This window comes from Oryx dammah, unplaced genomic scaffold (genome assembly GCF_014754425.2).
Source record: "Oryx dammah isolate SB20612 unplaced genomic scaffold, SCBI_Odam_1.1 HiC_scaffold_27, whole genome shotgun sequence".
Classification (NCBI taxonomy): domain Eukaryota; kingdom Metazoa; phylum Chordata; class Mammalia; order Artiodactyla; family Bovidae; genus Oryx; species Oryx dammah.
In genome coordinates this window covers 111,914,038-111,932,939 of record NW_024070211.1, presented here as the reverse complement: position 1 = coordinate 111,932,939, position 18,902 = coordinate 111,914,038, and the positions used below count along the sequence as shown (strand labels likewise).

The 18,902-nt window shown below is 43.6% G+C and overlaps 1 protein-coding gene across 3 annotated transcripts in view; it reads right to left on the bottom strand.

Moving 5' to 3' along the window:
- The window catches only part of RAPGEF4 (Rap guanine nucleotide exchange factor 4), a 331,531-nt gene extending 327,199 nt beyond the window's left edge, over positions 1 to 4,332 (bottom strand). For 2 of the 3 annotated variants that reach the window (XM_040229357.1, XM_040229361.1), the window contains exon 1: positions 4,235 to 4,328. In XM_040229357.1, the coding sequence (XP_040085291.1) occupies positions 4,235 to 4,299 (65 nt within the window). In that variant the 5' untranslated portion in view covers positions 4,300 to 4,328. Of the gene's footprint in view, positions 1 to 4,234 lie in introns of all 3 variants that reach the window. The other variant, XM_040229358.1, reaches the window with a different exon arrangement.
- Positions 4,333 to 18,902: the final 14,570 nt, after the last annotated feature.

The following is an 18,902-nucleotide window of genomic DNA, read 5'->3' as shown; positions in this document are numbered from 1 at the left end:
TCTGTTGATCACTTAGGTAGATTCTTTGACCTGTAACAGGGGATGGCAAACTTTTTCTTCAAATATCCACAGAGCAAATACTTCAAAAGCTGAGAGCCACACAGTGTCCAGCTACTGTACCGTGAAAGCAGCCAGAGACAACATGTAGCCAAATGAGCATGGCTATGTTCCAGCAAAACTTTGCTTGTGGACATTGACATTTGAATTTCATATAAATTTCATGGGTCACAAAAGATTAATCTTGTGGTTTATTTCCAACCACTCAGAAATGTGAAAAACATTCTTAGCTCAGGAGACACACAAGCAGCTGTCGGATCTGGCCCATGGGCCATAGTTTGCCAATTCCTGCTCCACGGTGATGAATATTGGCAACAGTTCACTATACGTACTGTGAATGTGTGTGGTCCCTTCATAACACGCCCTTACCAACCATGAGAATTATGATCTATAACGGTTCTTAAATTCACAAGTGGCAAAACTTACAAGCTTGTGGGAAAAATATTTTCACTAATATTTAAAAAAATGGTCAATACATTTTAAAAAGGTATTTTGCATATTAAATATCTTTTATAAAAATATATTTTACATATCTCAAATCCCAAATAGTGGGATACTGTGTAATATATTTCTAGTTACCATCCCTGCTCAAAAAAAAATTTGTAAGATAAATGAGGGAGCGCTAAGCTTCTTTTGCTTTGACAATGTTTCCTGTTGAGACTTTTTTCAATGTATTTTTATTCATCCAAATGTTCAATGGCTTTCTGATTTTTAAAATTAGTATTCATACACTCTCACCTTCTGAGTTGTACCATAGTCCAAGAACTTGGATGCGTGATATAGAAAAAGCTTTAGATTTTGTTTCTTCAACCTAATCCACCGCTGCTGCTAAGTTGCTTCAGTCATGTCCGACTCTGTGCAACCCCATAGACAGCAGCCCACCAGGCTCCCCTGTCCCTGGGATTCTCCAGGCAAGAACACTGGAGTGGGTTGCCATTTCCTTCCTAATCCACATATCTATATATTTTTAACATTTTTAACATATTTTAAAACATATTTTAACATATTTTCCCTCCCCATACAGCTTAAAGCGTCTGCCTCCAATGTGGGAGACCTGGGTTTGATCCCTGGGTCGGGAAGATCCCCTGGAGAAGGAAATGGCAACCCACTCCAGTATTCTTGCCTGGGAAATCCCATGGACAGAGGAGCCTGGTGGGCTGCAGTCCACGGGGTCACAAAGAGTCAGACACCACTGAGTGACTTTACTCACTTACTTACTTATACATAAGCTTATAGAGCATTGCCTATCTATGACAACTTCCTAGGCACACTTAACAAATATTTCTACTGGATTATTTTCCTTGTTTTTGTTTGTTTGTTTGTTTCAACTTTTACTACACATCCTTTACTCCTGCAGACTTTCTACTTTAACTCCCCTTTTTATTTCCAACCCGCCGTTGCTCTTTTTCTAGCTGTCCACAACAGTTGATGCTTACATGATACATATATCTAAACTATATTTCCCAGCTGTGGAAAAGGTCCCAGCATCATTTCCCCACACAAGACATCAAGGATCACTGTACCATTTCCTCTTTGCTTCTGTGTGTGCTTGCAAAAGTCCATAATCGAGAGTTTTAGAAAAGCAGAGCATATGTTTTTATACTCTTGATTTGGTCACAAGAGGAATTTGTGGTTGAGATGAAATGAGGATATTTATCTGCCATACCTAAGTGTCCTTGTTCACACTGCTCCCAGAATTTTCTGCCTGAGAAAATTCCCCTCAACCTCCAAGGACAGGAACCTGTGGGAAGCATCCGCGGCAGATCTGCCGAGGCTCTCCTCTGCATCCCCAAAGCATTTCATACATCTCCATTAAAGCACTTACGACTGCATTGCGCTTGCTTGTTTATGTAACTGTCCCACCCCCACCTGCCCACCCCACTAAGTCAATAAACAACTTTCATCTTTTGCTTTTTTCCCCTCCCTCCCCCATGCCCAACACAGTGCCTGGAATAGAGCATCAAGATTGCATTTCTCAGAAATATTGAGGGCAGTGTCCCAAAAGGAATGACTTTGGGGGCTTCCCCAGCCAACTTCCATCAGCATCCTTAATCTCCCTCCTCCCCTAAAAAGTCAGCAGACAATCTAAGTGAAAATGTTTATATTTTTAAAATTGGAAAAAAAAATAACCCACTTCAAAACAAGTATCTCAAGGCTCTCTTATCAAGAGACTGCCACTCTTAAACTCTTCTTCAAAGAAATTCTAGCAACAACACCGTGGAAAATGCAAGGTTCTCTTAACACTACAAAATAATATGCTCATATGGCACCTCACAGTTTTCACATTATTTTCACAATTTTTTTTTCCATTTGGCCCACTAATCCTTGGTAAGACAGATAGCGTTAGCCTCATTTTTCAGTCACTCAAGGAAATACAAGTGACATGTCCAAGATCAGAGCTTGTGGTTGATGACAGCTCTAGGGCTAAAATACTTAATTTGATTAAGGGTTAAATCTTACATTGATCTGTCTACTCTCCAGCACTCCAGGAAAATTAGGCTTGGTATCTATGGAGGATTCTACCCCCAGCTCCACCCTTGAACATTCTGGAGTATCAGATTAGATTGTGACACTATGTTCTAAAAATCTGTTCCAAACAAATATCATTTGGGCAAATACACATTATAGAAAGAGTCAAATATGCCCCACTTGTGTTAATACTGTTCTATGATTTTTGCCATAAGTACTTACTGACTAGAGGGTTGCCAGTGAATTACTGACTGTTCAAAAAATGGCATGCCATGAATTTCTGCAAATGGAAATATGCAGTCTATTATCTAAACAATTCACTCATGAGGAAGTACCATTATTTATAAGGACAAGAGCTTGATTTTCTCTTCTTTGATAATTTGTCTTTCCTAAACTATTAAATTTAGATTACTTATCACATTAGCAGGCCCTTCACTTAGCTTCTCTACATAATCCTCTATGATTTAAACGTCACTTCAATTCTCTTACTATTTATTGCACACAACTCTTTTAATATTAGCATATATCATCTTAGACGTAAATAGGGCAATGCCTGCCAAAAATCTTGCTACTGTGTGGTAATTGAAAGGCAAAATTATTTCTCAGATATATTAAGTTATTCAAATGAGCCACATTTAGTTTTTTTCAAATTATTTAATTTTTTCAACAAAGGCCTATATAGTAAAGTATGCAGAGCATGTCACACTTAAGATTTTCAAGTTTGATCTGGTCGTAATCAAATCTGCTAATTGTAAAAATTTCAATATGGCAGAGTGCAAAATATTTCCCCCAAATGCAAATAGAGATGTCATGCAGATAACTGCAAGACATGAATCACTGCCCTGCTGCATCAAACTGGAAAAATCAGAGGCAGTTCACTCTGCAAGATTTCTTACCCAGTTCTTAAAAGTTCAGATGCATCACCTTTTAATCAGGGTAATAAGCTAATTGCTAACATACTGGGGAATGTTTACTGCTAAACCCACAATCTGGACAAACAGAAAATTATGCTGTCAGAGCCTGCAAACAACTGCAGTCCGCTGTTACGCACTGCACCGTCCTTACACAGGGCTGTCGTCGGGAGTTACAGTGCTCTACGGTTTTAATTTTTTTTAGAGTAAGGGTCTCTTCCCAAGAGATAGGGTATTAAGACGAAAGCAGTCTCCCGCGTGACCTTCCTAACAGACCTTGAGCGAGCGACTGCGGGGGCAGAAGCTGAGAATTTCAGAAGGCACTCGACAGCTCAACTGGGTCCTTCACACTTGGCTTTCAGGAACAAAAAAAAAAAAGCACGTTACTCTGCACCTGCCTCTCCACCCACCCTCCTTGAAACTTATTTACCCCTAAGGATCTAAACAGCCAGCAGAAGGTAGGAATCTAGTCTCTCCGGTGATGCCTAGGAAAATAAACCCCTGACCCGAGCGCCGAGCCGGGAGTCGAGAGGGGCAGGGGGCGAGGAGAGCCTGAAGGAAGGGCGAGGGGGACCTGGAGGGGCTGGGGCTCCCCCACTGCGCCTCAATTTCTCCACCACGTGTGAAAATCTGGCGCACCGGGTGCCCCATGAGAGACCGGGATCTGCGTCCCCTGGTCCCAGGCGCGGATCCTCCGCTCCCTCCCCGCTCGGGGACCCTCCTCCCGCGGCCCCGGCGGCGGTCTCCGGGCAGACACCGCGCAGAGCCCCGGCCGGCGGGGGCCCTTCCCCGGCTACCTTTTATCCAGGCAGGCGATCCACTCGGCCGAGGAGGAAGAATGGGCAGCGTGCGCAGCGACCATGATGGGCAGCGGCGCGGTGTCCCCAGGCTGCGGCGACCTCCCGCGCTCGCTCTGCCTGCGCCTCGCCCGCGCCTCGCCTGCCGCGCGGACCCGCTCCTCCCCGCCCGCCTCGCGCCCAGCGCCGCGGCGACGCGCCCGCCCTCCCCGCGGCCCGCCGGGCGGGGGGCCAGCGAGGGAGGGGACCCGAGGGGCGGGCCGCGGGGACCGCGCTGCACTGCGGCGCCCGGGGGTGGGGAGTCCCGCGGTCCCGCCCGCCGCGGGGAGGGGGCTGGGGGGCGACCCCGGGTGGCAGCCACCTGCGACAGGTGGCTGCTGCGTCTCCGGGAGACCTGGGCCGCACCCCTCACCTCGGGGCCTCCGGAGCGGGGAGGGAGCGAAGGCGCCGCGGGTGGGGGTGGGGGGACGGGGACGGATGTCAATGTCTATATATTTTTCATACAGCAAATGCCACTAAAATGGCTGCTGCCTGTTTCCTTAGAAACCCATTAGTCTCCCTCAGCAGCTGTCAAAACTTGCTGGCGGTTTCCCGCTCACCTTCGCTGTTTCTCCTTCAAAAAGGGATGGAGAGGAGGGCCATCTGACTTGGCCTGGAGACACCCTCAGTGGTCCCCGTCTCCCCTGGGAGGCCGAGGGAGGCCTGGGACGGAACGGAGAGGCAGTGCAGGCACGGCTGGAAGCCCAGAGGGCAGGCCAGGGCCCAGAACGGTGACCAGTGGTGACTGTTGTTGTTTAATCACTAAGCTGGGTCCGACTCTTTCCGACACCATGGACTGTAGCCGCTGGGCTCCTCTGGCCATGGGATTTTCCAGGCAAGAATACTGGAGTGGGTTGTCCTTCCCTTCCTTCAAGTCATGACTGAAGGGTTGACAGACTGAAGTTTCCCGCCTTGAACCTTGCACTTGCTGGGGCTCCCATCACCTACTCAATGAAACACACACAAGCCCACAGTTAAGAATGGCGAGCAGTGGGGCCACAGCAGAACTGTGGTTCGGATCAGGGACCAAGTTCCCACCACCCCTGGGGTAACCTGAGTGGTTGGCCCCACGTGTCCTTCATCCTGTGTCTGGAGTGCGGAAGGGGTGGTCACTACACCTGTCTCTGGTAGGTGTACAAAACAAATGATATGCTTAGAAGTTCAGTTGCACTGTCAAAAATCAAATTACACACCAGCGGTTGCTTAGGAATTAGGGGACAAGTTAAATCTTTTAGACTACTACCAAGCAGTGTTTTGATACTGATGGTGCATTTGGAAACAGACAGTGAGAAAGGAGATAGAGCGTTGCTAACCTCACTCTGTTATTTTTTTTCTCTCCTACTCTCCTCTCATTCCCCTGCTCAAACAATGTTCGACGAGACTGGAGAGAATGAAACAGCAGGTGCACTCTGACATCCTAATAAAAGCAGGTGCATTTTATCCCAATAAAACTCCTCCAAAGAATCGCCATTTCCCCTCTGCTCCCTAGCCAGGATCTGGTCTCAGACCTACCTCTCTTCCCTCAGCAATATTGCCTGGTTCAGTGCTTGTCCCCCAGGTAACCTCCATCCTGTGGATTTCTACGGTGTTGAAGGTAAATAACATTTAAAATGTTATACTATACAATGTTATACTATGCCAAAGGTATTTTTGTTGTTGCTTTTTTTCATGACGGAGGTATGAAGAAGATGAGTCTCCTATATTTATTAAGATTCACTTATAAAGGCATCAGAGAGCTCTTGAGAACATTCTAAGGTCACCAAATGCTTTCTCAAAATGCCTTTACTCAGAGAATATTTAAAGGTAAGGAGCTAGAGGAAAAAGGGACTGCGCATGACCTGTCATTACTGGAGGCTTGGAGTTGCTATAATTTTTAGCTATGATACTAATAATAGTCATCATTTATTGAACATCCACTGAGTGTCAGGTGCTGTGCAGAGTTCTCTACGTGTGTTACCTCATTTAATCTTCAGAACATTCTATGAAGCAATCAGAAGGACAGATGTCAGGGTTACTCCACAAGGAGAGACAAACATCTTTGAAAATGTAATGAACTGGAGAAAATTGTTTATCAGGACTCCCAGGGAGAGTGTTGACTGGCTTGGAAAGAAGATGTCAATGAGCTACTTGGGGTGGGAGGGAAAGCCCAAGGCCCCTGTTATGCTTGTTAAGGATTGTGGTCTGAAGAACTACAAGGCCTTTGTTTTGCCCTGCAGGGACCCTGCCTTTCCTCTAAATAGAAATTAAACAATCATTCAAAGAATATCCTTTCGAAGGAGCACCAAGAATCACTGACTTCCCAGAACAGGCACATGTCCCTATCCAGCCCTGGATGTAGGTTCCAGTCACTGCAATATACTCACTGGGACACTGAGCCTTGAGAGGGGTTCATACCTTGCTGGTGAGACCCCAGCTACTGGAGCAGGAGGCCTTGAATCGGATTTGGGTCTGTCTGATTCCACAGCCGTGGCACTGGGCAACAGTGTAACTGGTTTTCTCTATAGCATAAGGGTAGAAGACATGTCAAAAATGACTGCTCAGGGGATAAGAGTAAAATGGTTATAAACTGTTTTTTATAATAATTTAAAAAATAATAACCTGTCCAGTAGGGGAAAGGAAAAAAGAACATGTATTGATCTTTAGGCGGAAAATAAATAAAAGAGTAGATAAAAAGTAAATATTACTGAGAATTCCACCATCTAGAGATAACACTGCTAATGTTTTAGCACATTTAATTCTATATTTTCTATTTTTAAAAGATACAATGACACATACACCCATAAACACACGCATATAACTTGCTGCTTACATTCAAGCATGTATATATGAAAAAAAGTGTGTATATATGTGTATGCCTGCCTGCTAAGTCTCTTCAGTCATGTCCAAGTTTGTGTGACCCTAGGAACTAAAAAGCCTCTTGATGAAAGGGAAAGAGGAGAGTGAAAAAGTTGGCTTAAAGCTCAACATTCAGAAAGCCAAGATCATGGCATCTGGTCCCATCACTTCATGAGATATAGATGGGGAAACAGTGGAAACTGTGTCAGACTTTATTTTGGGGGTCTCCAAAATCACTGCCGATGGTGACTGCAGCCATGAAATGAAAAGACGCTTACTCCTTGGAAGAAAAGTTATGACCAACCTAGATAGCATATTGAAAAGCAGAGACATTACTTTGCCAACAAAGGTCCGTCTAGTCAAGGCTATGGTTTTTCCAGTGGTCATGTATGGATGTGAGAGTTGGACTGTGAAGAAAGCTGAGTGCCGAAGAATTGATGCTTTTGAACTGTGGTGTTGGAGAAGACTCTTGAGAGTCTCTTGGACTGCAAGGAGATCCAACCAGTCCATTGTAAAGGAGATCAGCCCTGGGTGTTCTTTGGAAGGAATGATGCTAAAGCTGAAACTCCAGTACTCTGGCCACCCACCTCATGCAAAGAGTTGACTCATTGGAAAAGACTCTGATGCTGAGAGGGATTGGGGGCAGGAGGAGAAGGGGACAACAGAGCATGAGATGGCTGGATGGCATCACAGACTCAATGGGCATGAGTTTGAGCGAACTCCGGGAGATGGTGATGAACAGGGAGGCCTGGCGTGCTGCGATTCATGGGGTCGCAAAGAGTTGGACACGACTGAGCAACTGAACTGAACTGAACTGATGGACTGCATCCTGCCAGGCTTTTCTGTCTACCTTTAAATATTCTTGTCTCCAGACAAGAATAATGGAGTGTGTTGCCACTTCCTTCTCCAGGGGATCTTCCCTACCCAGGAATCGAACCAGTGTCTCTTATGTCTCCTGCATTAGCAGGTGGGTTCTTTACTATTACAGCCACTTAGGAAGCCCCTACATGTGTATCAATACATGTATTCATACAGACTTGAAAGCATTATTTTATAGGCTATTTTTTCTACTTGGAATGAAAAAATGCTTTGTGTGTTTAAATGAAATTTTCATTAAAAATTTTTACTGGCTATGAAATGTTCCAACATATGGATGTAATTAAACCTTTTTTAAGAAAACTGAGATAATTGACATATTATATTAGTTTCAAGTATACAACATAATGATTTGATATCTGTATTCATTGCAAATGATCACCACAATGTCTTGTTAACATACAGCACCACACACAGCTATAGTTTTGTGGAGTTTTTTGATGAAAACTTTTAAAATTTACTCCCTTAGTAACACTTTCTTTTGAGGCCTATTATTTTGATTGGCAAACATCTGCCTAATCTCCTTCCTATAGCTTAGCCTTCAATTAGAGAGCTAAACATCTCCACTGTTGATCTCTAAGGAGATAACCCAGGTGTGTTAATGCTAACTGTTTTACTAGTTATAGAACATTGAATGGGTTCCTTAATATTCGAGTTCCATTTTGTTCATCTGAGCAGAGGTTCAAAGTTAGGCATTTGAGGACAGACAACTGAGTTCAAATTCCAGCTTCATCTTTTACTGAGTAAACACTTAAAATGAATTGCTTAGCCTAAGACCCTATTTCATCACCTGTAAAGTGGAGAAATTAATGGTGTTATACATGAATATGTTGCTTGTAAAACATTTAACATAAGTGCCAACCATGTGGTATGCACTCAATAACTCTTAGCTATTATTATTATTATTCTCTGTACAATGAAGATAAATAGAATCTGCCTTCTGCATTTTACAGGGACTTGGTGACTATCAGTTGAGATCACTTGTACTAAAGGGCCTTGACCTTTGTAAATTGCAAGTGATGACTGTGTAGAGAACAAGGGATGAATGTGCCTCCCAGAGAAATAGCAAAGCTTTCCAAGAACTTCTTTAAACTTAATCTCACAATCTTTTCTGCATTCAGTCTAAGCCTAGCTCTACCATTTCCATAGGACAGCTATAGGTACATACCTCTGTGTAGTTATTGCAATGTGTATTAATAGATCAACAGCACAGGAATTGAAAAAAGAAAGTGAAAGTGTTAGTCGCTCAGTGGTGTCCAACTTTTTGCGACCCCATGGACTGTAGCCTGACAGATTCCTCTGCCCATGGAATTTTCTAGGCAACAATACTGGAGTGGGCTGCCATTCCCTTCTCCAGGCGATCTTCCTGATCCAGGGTTCGATCCAGGTCTCCTGCATTGCGAGCAGATTCTTTATCATCTGAGCCGCCAGGGAAGCAGACATGGGCTAGGGCCTTGGGAATTTTCATTTTCCATTTTCCATTCTGGAAATTCTGTTGAAGATTGAGCATTCACTCATATCCATGTAAAGGGAGAATCTGATTCACTATGTTTTAGGTACCTCATGGAAGGAGGGTTATTAAAAAAACATCTAACCATCACTCCTGCTGGTGATATAACCTATTCATGGAAGAAACTGTACTTTCCAGATGAAGTTATAATAGCAGTCTTAATGTCTTCTCTCACTGTCCCTTTCAGTTCAGTTCATTTCAGTTTAGTCACTCAGTTGTGTCTGACTCTGAGACCCCATGGACTGCAGCACGCCAGGCTTCTCTGTCCATCACCAAAACCTGGAGTTTACTCAAACTCATGTCCATTGAGTTGGTGATGTCATCCAACCATCTAATCCTCCTTTGTCCCCTTTACCTCCTGCCTTCAATCCCTCCAAGCATCAGAATCTTTTCCAATGAGTCAGATCTTTACATCAGATGGCCAAAGTATTGGACTTTCAGCTTCAGCATGAGTCCTTCCAATGAACACCCAGGACTGATCTCCTTTAGGATGAACTGGTTGGATCTCGTTGCAGTCCAAGGGACTCTCAAGAGTCTTCTCCAATACCACAGTTCAAAAGCATCAATTCTTCAGCACTCAGCTTTCTTTATAGTTCACCTCTCACATCCATACATGACCACTGGAAAAACCATAGCTTTGACTAGGTGGACCTTTGTTGGCAAAGTAATGTCTCTGCTTTTTAATATGCTATTTAGGTTTGTCGTAGCTTTTCATCAAAGGAACAAGCATCTTTTAATTTCATGGCTGCAGTCACCATCTGCAGTGATTTTAGAGCCTCCAAAAATAAAGTATCTCACTATTGCCATTCTTTCCCCATTTATTTGCCATGAAGTGATGGGATCAGATGCCATGATTTTAGTTTTTGAATGTTGACTTTTAAGCCAGCTTTTTCACTCTCTTCTTTTACTTTCATCAAGAGGCTCTTCAGTTCTTCTTCACTTTCTACCATAAGGGTGGTGTCATCTGCATATATGAGGTTACTGATATTTCTCCCAGCAATCTTGATTCCAGCTTTTGCTTCATCCAGTCCAGCATTTCATATGATGTACTCTACATATAAGTTAAATAAGCAGGGTGACAATATACAGCCTTAATGTACTCCTTTCCCAATTTGGAACCAAATTTCTCTTCAAGAAAATTAGAGAAACCAAGGGAACATTTTATGCAAAGATGGGCACATTAAATGACAAAAATGGTATGGACATAACAGAAGCAGAAGATATTAAGAAGAGGTGGCAAGAAGAACTATACAAAAAAGATCTTAATGACCTAGATAACCATGGAACATCACCAGATGGCCAACACCAAAATCAGATTGATTATATTCTTTGCAGCCAAACATGGAGAAGCTCTATACAGTCAGCAAAAACAAGACCAGGAGCTGACTGTGGCTCAGATCATGAACTCCTTATTGCCAAATTCAGACTTAAGCTGAAGAAAGTGGGGAAAACGACTAGACCATTCAGGTATGGTCTAAATCAAATCCCTTATGATTATACAGTGGAAGTGAGAAATAGATTTAAGGGACTAGATCTGATAGACAGAGTGCCTGATGAACTATGGATGGAAATTCATGACATTGTACAGGAGACAGGGATCAAGACCATCCCCAAGAAAAAGAAATGCAAAAAAGCAAAATGGCTATCCGAGGAGGCCTTGCAGATAGCTGTGAAAAGAAGAGAAGTGAAAAGCAAAGGAGAAAAGGAAAGATATACCAATTTGAATGCAGAGTTCCACAGAATAGCAAGGAGAGATAAGAAAGACTTCCTCAGCGATCAATGCAAAGAAATAGAGGAAAACAACAGAATGGGAAAGACTAGAGATCTCTTCAAGAAAATTAGAGATATCAAGGGAACACTTCATGCAAAGATGGGCTCGATAAAGGACAGAAATGGTATGGACCTAACAGAAGCAGAAGATATTAAGAAGAGGTGGCTAGAATACACAGAAGAACTGTACAAAAAAGATCTTCATGACCCAGATAATCATGATAATGTGATCACTCACCTAGAGCTAGACATTCTGAATTGTGAAGTCAAGTGGGCCTTAGGAAGCATGACTATGAACAAAGCTAGTGGAGGTGATGGAATTCCAGTTGAGCTCTTTCAAATCCTGAAAGATGATGCTGTGAAAGTGCTGCACTCAATATGCCAGCAAATTTGGGAAACTCAGCAGTGGGCACAGGACTGGAAAAGGTCAGTTTTCTTTCCAATCCCAAAGAAAGGCAATGCCAAAGAATGCTCAAACTACCGCACAGTTGCACTTACCTCTCACGCTAGTAAAGTAATGTCAAAATTCTCCAAGCCAGGCTTCAGCAATATGTGAACCGTGAACTTCCAGATGTTCAAGCTGGATTTAGAAAAGGCAGAGGAACCAGAGATCAAATTGCCAACATCTGCTGGATCACAGAAATAGCAAGCAAGTTCCAGAAAAACATCTATTTCTGCTTTATTGACTATGCCAAAGCCTTTGACTGTGTGGATCACAATAAACTTGGGAAAACTCTGAAAGAGATGGGAATACCAGACCACCTGACCTGCCTCTTGAGAAATCTGTATGCAGGTCAGGAAGCAACAGTTAGAACTGGACATGGAACAACACACTGGTTCCAAATAGGAAAAGGAGTACATCAAGGCTGTATACTGTCACCCTGCTTATTTAACTTATATTCAGGGTACATCATGAGAAACGCTGGGCTGGAAGAAGCACAAGCTGAAATCAAGATTCCTGGGAGAAATGTCAATAACCTCAGATATGCAGATAACACCAGCCTTATGGCAGAAAGAGAAGAAGAATTAAAGAGCCTCTTGATGAAAGTGAAAGATGAGATTGAAAAAGTTGGCTTATAGAACAACATTCAGAAAACAAAGATCATGGCATCCGGTCCCATCACTTCATGGGAAATAGATGGGGAAATAGTGGAAACAGTGGCTGACTTTATTTTGGGGGGCTCCAAAATCGCTGCAGATGGTGACTGCAGCCATGAAATGAAAAGACACTTACTCCTTGGAAGGAAAGTTATGACCAACCTAGACAGCATATTAAAAAGCAGAGACATTACTTTGTCCACAAAGGTCTGTCTAGCCAAGGCTATGGTTTTTACAGTAGTCATGTAGGGATCGGAGAAGGCAATGGCAACCCATTCCAGTACTCTTGCCTGGAAAGTCCCATGGTCGGAGGAGCCTGGTAGGCTGCAGTTCATGGGGTCCTAAGAGTCGGACATGACTGAGTCTTCATCTTCACTTTTCACTTTCATGCATTGGAGAAGGAAATGGCAACCCACTCCAGTGTTCTTGCCTGGAGAATCCCAGGGACGGGGGAGCCTGGTGGGCTGCCGTCTACGCAGTTGCACAGAGTTGAACATGACTGAAGTGACTTAGCAGCAGCAGCAGCATGTATGGATGTGAGAGTTGGACTATAAAGAAAGCTAAGTGCTGAAGAATTGATGCTTTTGAACTGTGGTGTTGGAGGAGACTCTTGAGAGTCCCTTGGACTGCAAGGAGATCCAACCAGTCCATCCTAAAGGAGATCAGTCCTGGGTGTTCATTGGAAGGACTAATGCTAAAGGTGAAACTCCAATAGTTTAGCCACCTGATGTGAAGAGCTGACTCATTTGAAAAGACCGTGATGCTAGGAAATTTTGAGGGTAGGAGGAGAAGGGGACGACATAGGTTGAGATGGTTGGATGGCATCACTGACTTAATGGACATGAGTTTGGGTAAACTCCGGGAGATGGTGATTGACAGGGAAGCCTTGTGTGCTGCGGTTCATGGGGTCACAAAGAGTGGGACACGACTGAGGGACTGAAATGAACTGAACTGAACTGAACCATGATGGTGTGATCACTCACCTAGAGCCAGACACCCTGGAATGTGAAGTCATGCTTAGGAAGCATCACTATGAACAAAGCTAGTGGAGGTAATAGAATTCCAGTTGAGCTATTTCAAATCCTAAAAGATGATGCTGTGAAAGTGCTGTACTCTATATGTCAGCAAATTTGGAAAACTCAACAGTGGCCATAAGACTGGAAAAGGTCAGTTTTCGTTCTGATCCCAAAGAAAGGCAATGCCAAAGAATGTTCAACTTGCCACACAATTGCACTCACCTCACATGCTAGCAAAGTAACATTTCAAATTCTCCAAGCGAGACTTCTACAGTACGTGAACCGAGAACTTCCACTGTTCAAGCTGGATTTAGAAAAGGCATAGGAACCAGAGATCAAATTGCCAACATCCAATGGATCATAATAAAAGCAAGAGTTCCAGAAAAAACAACTACTTCTGCTTTATTGACTATGCCAAAGCCTTGGACTTTGTGGATCACAACAAACTGTGGAAAATTCTTAAAGAGATGGAAATACCAGATCACCTTACCTGACTCCTGAGAAATCTGTATGCAGGTCAAGAAACTACAGTTAGAACTGGACATGGAACACTGTCCCTTGAAACTTGCCCAATGAGGGTAATTCTATCCTTACCACTGGATATAGTTTTTTCTCTCCCTTATAGGTAATATAAAACATTAGTCTTTCTATTAGACTATCCAAACCAATATATTACTAACCTGGAAGGCTACAGTCCATGGGGTTGCAAAGAGTCAGGCATGACTGAGCAACTATCACTCAATCTTTATTTAACGATAAGAATTCTCTCCTCCGCCGCCATCTACAGCTGGTCACAAGCAGGTGTCCAGCCTTCAGGAAGGAGGATGTGGTCAGCTTCTTCTTTCCTTGCTCATCTCTGCTCCTTCTTAATACCTGCTGGCTTTTACTCTTCTAGGAACAGAGGAGTAAGGAGGGGAGGAGAAGAAAGGAACAGTTACTTGGCTGGGATGGTTGTAAGATGTCATCACATTCTCTGGGAATGACAAAGGTCTCTCCCAGATGCTTACATGTATTCTTGGGCAGCCTCCTTGCTGGCTTGCAACAAGAGCAGGTGTCACTCATTTGGTGACAGACCTAACTCCCCATTCAGACCTGGCTCTCCTGAGGCCTGCTCCAAACTCCCTTTCCCTCTAGGAGTCCCAGTTTATCCTCCACTCACATCCCGGATGTCCTCTGAGCAGGACTTAAAGTGCCTATAGGATGGTTCTCTCTTGTGTGGCCCACAGAGGGTCAGTAGAAACACTCGTGCCCACTTTGCACCAATAAATCAAATGCAGACCAATCCTAATGACAGCACTCTTCACCGTTGCCAAAGATGCTCACCAGTCCCTCTCTCCTGATCTTTAAGACTTCCAGGGCGAGGGTCAAGTCAGTCCCCTGTCCCCACCCTACTGACCCCCAGCGGTATGGAACTGTTCATGGGTGGCCTATTGAAGCCCTCCCTTCCCTACCCTTGATCCTTTGATGGGAATCACAGCACAGCTCTCACCAAGAAAATACTCCTCATGGAATCCTCCCTCTGTTTCCACTTCTAGACCCTTTCATTTACTCCATTGGGTGAGGTGTTTAGCCTCATGCAACTGGTCTTTGTTATTTGATTGAAATTCTGCATCTTGGCACCTTACCTTGGAATTTCATATCTATTATATTTTGGGGGTTCATATGAAATTTGAATTTAGCATCTGGATAGGCCAGTGAAAACTGAATCAAGTCAGCTTCCTTTTTCATACCTTCAACATTAATGCCTACTCAACCAAGACAATTGCCTTTTCCAGGCAAGGCTGTCCATGTGGGAGTTGTAAGGAATACCACACTCATTAGGGAAGTACAGCTGACTGGTCCCCTGAGTTTTCTAAAGAAGAAATGTGTAATTTAAAATATCTGATCAGGAAAGCCCCAATTTGTGGGTTATAATAAAGAACTTTGTGGTTTTGATTTAAAATTTTGAAGATTTGTGAATTTGGTGGGGAGTATATTTGGATTCGGAGAAGGCAATTGCAACCCACTCCAGTACTCTTGCCTGGAAAATCCCATGGACGGAGGAGCCTGGTGGGCTGCAGTCCATGGGGTCGCTAAGAGTTGGACACGACTGAGCGACTTCACTTTCACTTTTCACTTTCATGCATTGGAGAAGGAAATGGCAACCCACTCCAGTATTCTTGCCTGAAGAATCCCAGGGACGGAGGACGAGTGGGCTGCCGTCTCTGGGGTCGCACAGAGTCGGACACGACTGAAGCGACTTAGCAGCAGCAGCATATTTGGATTTAAGTCTCAAAACAGCAATAAGTGGGGATTAAAAAGTGACTAAAATTTCTACAGTAACAAATATTATTTTTAAAAAATTTTATCCATAAGGCAAAATCACAAATGACCCAAATATTTATATTGCTAAACTATGTACTACTACATTTCTTTGTGAATTTGGGGGGCACTGGAATTAAACATTAAAATATTATGAAATCAAGAAAAAATAAGCTTGGGAGTATCTGCCTTCAATTTCCAGATTCATAAAGGGTCAATGTAAAAGTTTAAGTTGGCAGTGGTTACACTCCCTGTAAAGAGTCTATATATGGTTCTAGGCCCTTGTTTCACAGAAGGATGCAGGTACCAGACAGAGTTGTTAAGGCACTGGCCTTAAGATCCAATGGATTTATATAATTGTGGGTTTGAATCCCACTTCTGCTTCAAGTAGATCTGCTTTTCAGGCTTCCCTGATGGCTCAGATGGTAAAAAAAAAAAAATCTGCCTGTAATGCAGGAGACCTAGGTTTGATCCCTGGGTTGGGAAGATCCCCTGGAGAAGGGAATGGCTAACCATTCCAGTGTTCTTGCCTGGAAAATTCCATGAACTGAGGAGCCTGACAGGCTGAAGTCCATGGGGTTGCAAAGAGTCGGACACGACTGAGAGTCTAACACAATGCACACTTCACAGAAAGATAAAGTATACAGTCAAGAGGCATAGTTAAAAAGAACTATCTGTCTCCAAAATTATTCAGTTAAAATTTGTGACTTAGTTATGGAAGCAAGAAAAATCTTTTGCTCCAGAAGTAAAATTGTCTACTAGAGAAACATACTTCTATGTAGAAGACTGGCATTGTTGTGTTATTTCATTCAACAGAACTTCCTGCCTAGTGGGAGAGAGCTGTGAAAAACCGTGAATGCTCCAACTGGCCACCTTTCCAGAATAGACTATTCCTCTGGAACCAAGACCAGCAAAAATCACTGTTATGCACATCACTCAGATCCAAACTAGCTGTAAGTGAAAGTGTTCTGTATGCCACTTCCTCAAGGTGAGTGGTGAAGTAACGCTAAGGAACTTGGATAAATAATTTGGGGTGAGGAAAATGTCACCATATCACTGCATTCATCTTAGGCCTATTTTCTAGTGGAATATAACTATTTTGGTGAATTAATGAGCTGCTATTGCTCTCTGATATTGTGTGAGAGAAGTATGGTACATTGTTCAGCTTGGAAAATTTCTACCTGTGTTATTATACATATTTTCATATTAGTAGAGAATATTACCATTAAAAGCAATTTTGAATGAATTACAGTCATGGAGATCAGCCCTGGGATTTCTTTGGAAGGAATGATGCTAAAGCTGAAACTCCAGTACTTTGGCCACCTCATACGAAGAGTTGACTCATTGGAAAAGACTCTGATGCTGGGAGGGATTGGGGGCAGGAGGAGAAGGGGATGACAGAGGATGAGATGGCTGGATGGCATCACTGACTTGATGGATGTGAGTCTGAGTGAACTCCGGGAGTTGGTGATGGACAGGGAGGCCTGGCGTGCTGCGATTCATGGGGTCGCAAAGAGTTGGACACGACTGAGCAACTGAACTGAACTGAACTGAACTGAACTGAACTGAGCTTTTGTTGTAATTTCTTCTTCATCTGTAATCCAGTATGGGCTCCTTCAGATTTCAAAACCAGATTACTTATATAGTAGATTCCACAGAGAAAATAAGAACAGAAAAGAGAGAATGTGAATAAAAAGCTTATTGGTTACATTAAACCAAGAACACGTGCAACTTGACAGAAATAAAACAGAGAATTGTCATTATCATTAAAAGCAGTACCGGTCACATCCTAACTGGGCAATAGCCTGATGATGACTTGAGCTCTTCTGCTTAGGTGGCACCAATATTCACATCAAAAATTGGTAGTGCTATACAAGTCAATAAGATTTTTACCAGCATTTCTGGATTAAAAGTATCAGTCACTTCCAGAAACAGAAAATAACTCAGAAGGTTGAGAAAGAGGTCAAGAGGTGAAGACATGGTTCTTTACCCACCGTGACCTGCAGGGCAAGGGTGCCACACACCTTCCCCTCTCCACATTCACACCAGGGAGCTGCCAGCTCTGTCTGCTTTCCTGCCTGATGACACAGAGGCCTCCCTGCCCTTGTTCCCTCAGCTCCTCACCTCCACCAGGAGCTGCACTATTTAAACACCGGAAATGGAGCCTTCCCTTCAGATGAACCTAGGCCCTGACCTGCTTACAACAGGCCTGACTACGCCAAAATCGCCCCCATGCCCACCCACTCAGTAACCCTGCAACAGACTGGAGAGATAGATGGAGGCTTTTTCATTTTTTACACCCATCAATCACCTAGTCATTTAATTCAGTAAATATATATTGAGTCCCTGCCATGTGCCAAGCACTGAGCTAGGCACTGAGGGAAGAGGGGAGAGCAAACAAATGTCTTGCTCTCATGAACGCAATTACAGTGAGTAACATGAGAGAGGCAAACGGGCACATAAATATATCATATGATCAGTGGAAGGAAGTGATATGAAGAATAATTAAGTAAAATAAAGGAATACTGAGATGGAGATGGGACTTCTTGGTATAAAGCAGTCAGAGAACTCCCTGGCAAGTGACATCTGAGCGGAGCATGGGACCCGTCTACACACCCCGTCTCATCCTTAGCCAGCTGCTCCTCCTCTGCTGCCACAGCAGGTGACAGGCCCCATGGTTCCCCACAGCCCATGGTTTCCCAGCTACAGGCCTAGAATATCTGGCTTCTCTCCCCAGACTCACCTGAAAAGCCAAACTTCAGGGCCTTATTTCTTGAGCATCTGCCAGTGGGGCCAAATGATGCCATCCAGAAACTCAAAGCCTTTAATTCCCCTGAATGGACTTTGACCAGTGGTAGACAGGAAACTGGAGGTTACCAGGCAGATAAGCCCTCTCCCTTGCTCCCTCTGATGGACTATTTGGCTGCACAGTTTTGCCATACAGCCAATCTAGAGTCAATCTGTGTGATCAAGCCTGCTTACTGGGTGTATGGACTGGATCATGTTCTACAAAAAGATATGTGGCAGTCTCCCATGAATGTGACCTTATTTGGAAACAGGGTCTTTGCAGATGTAGACAAGTCAAGCTGAGGTTATTAGGGTGGATCCCATTCCAATGCAACTGATGTCTTTGTAAGGAGAAGAAAAGACAGAGATGCACAGAATATGGTCATGTGCAGGTGGAATCAGAGATTGGAACGATGCGTCTACAAGACAAGAACAT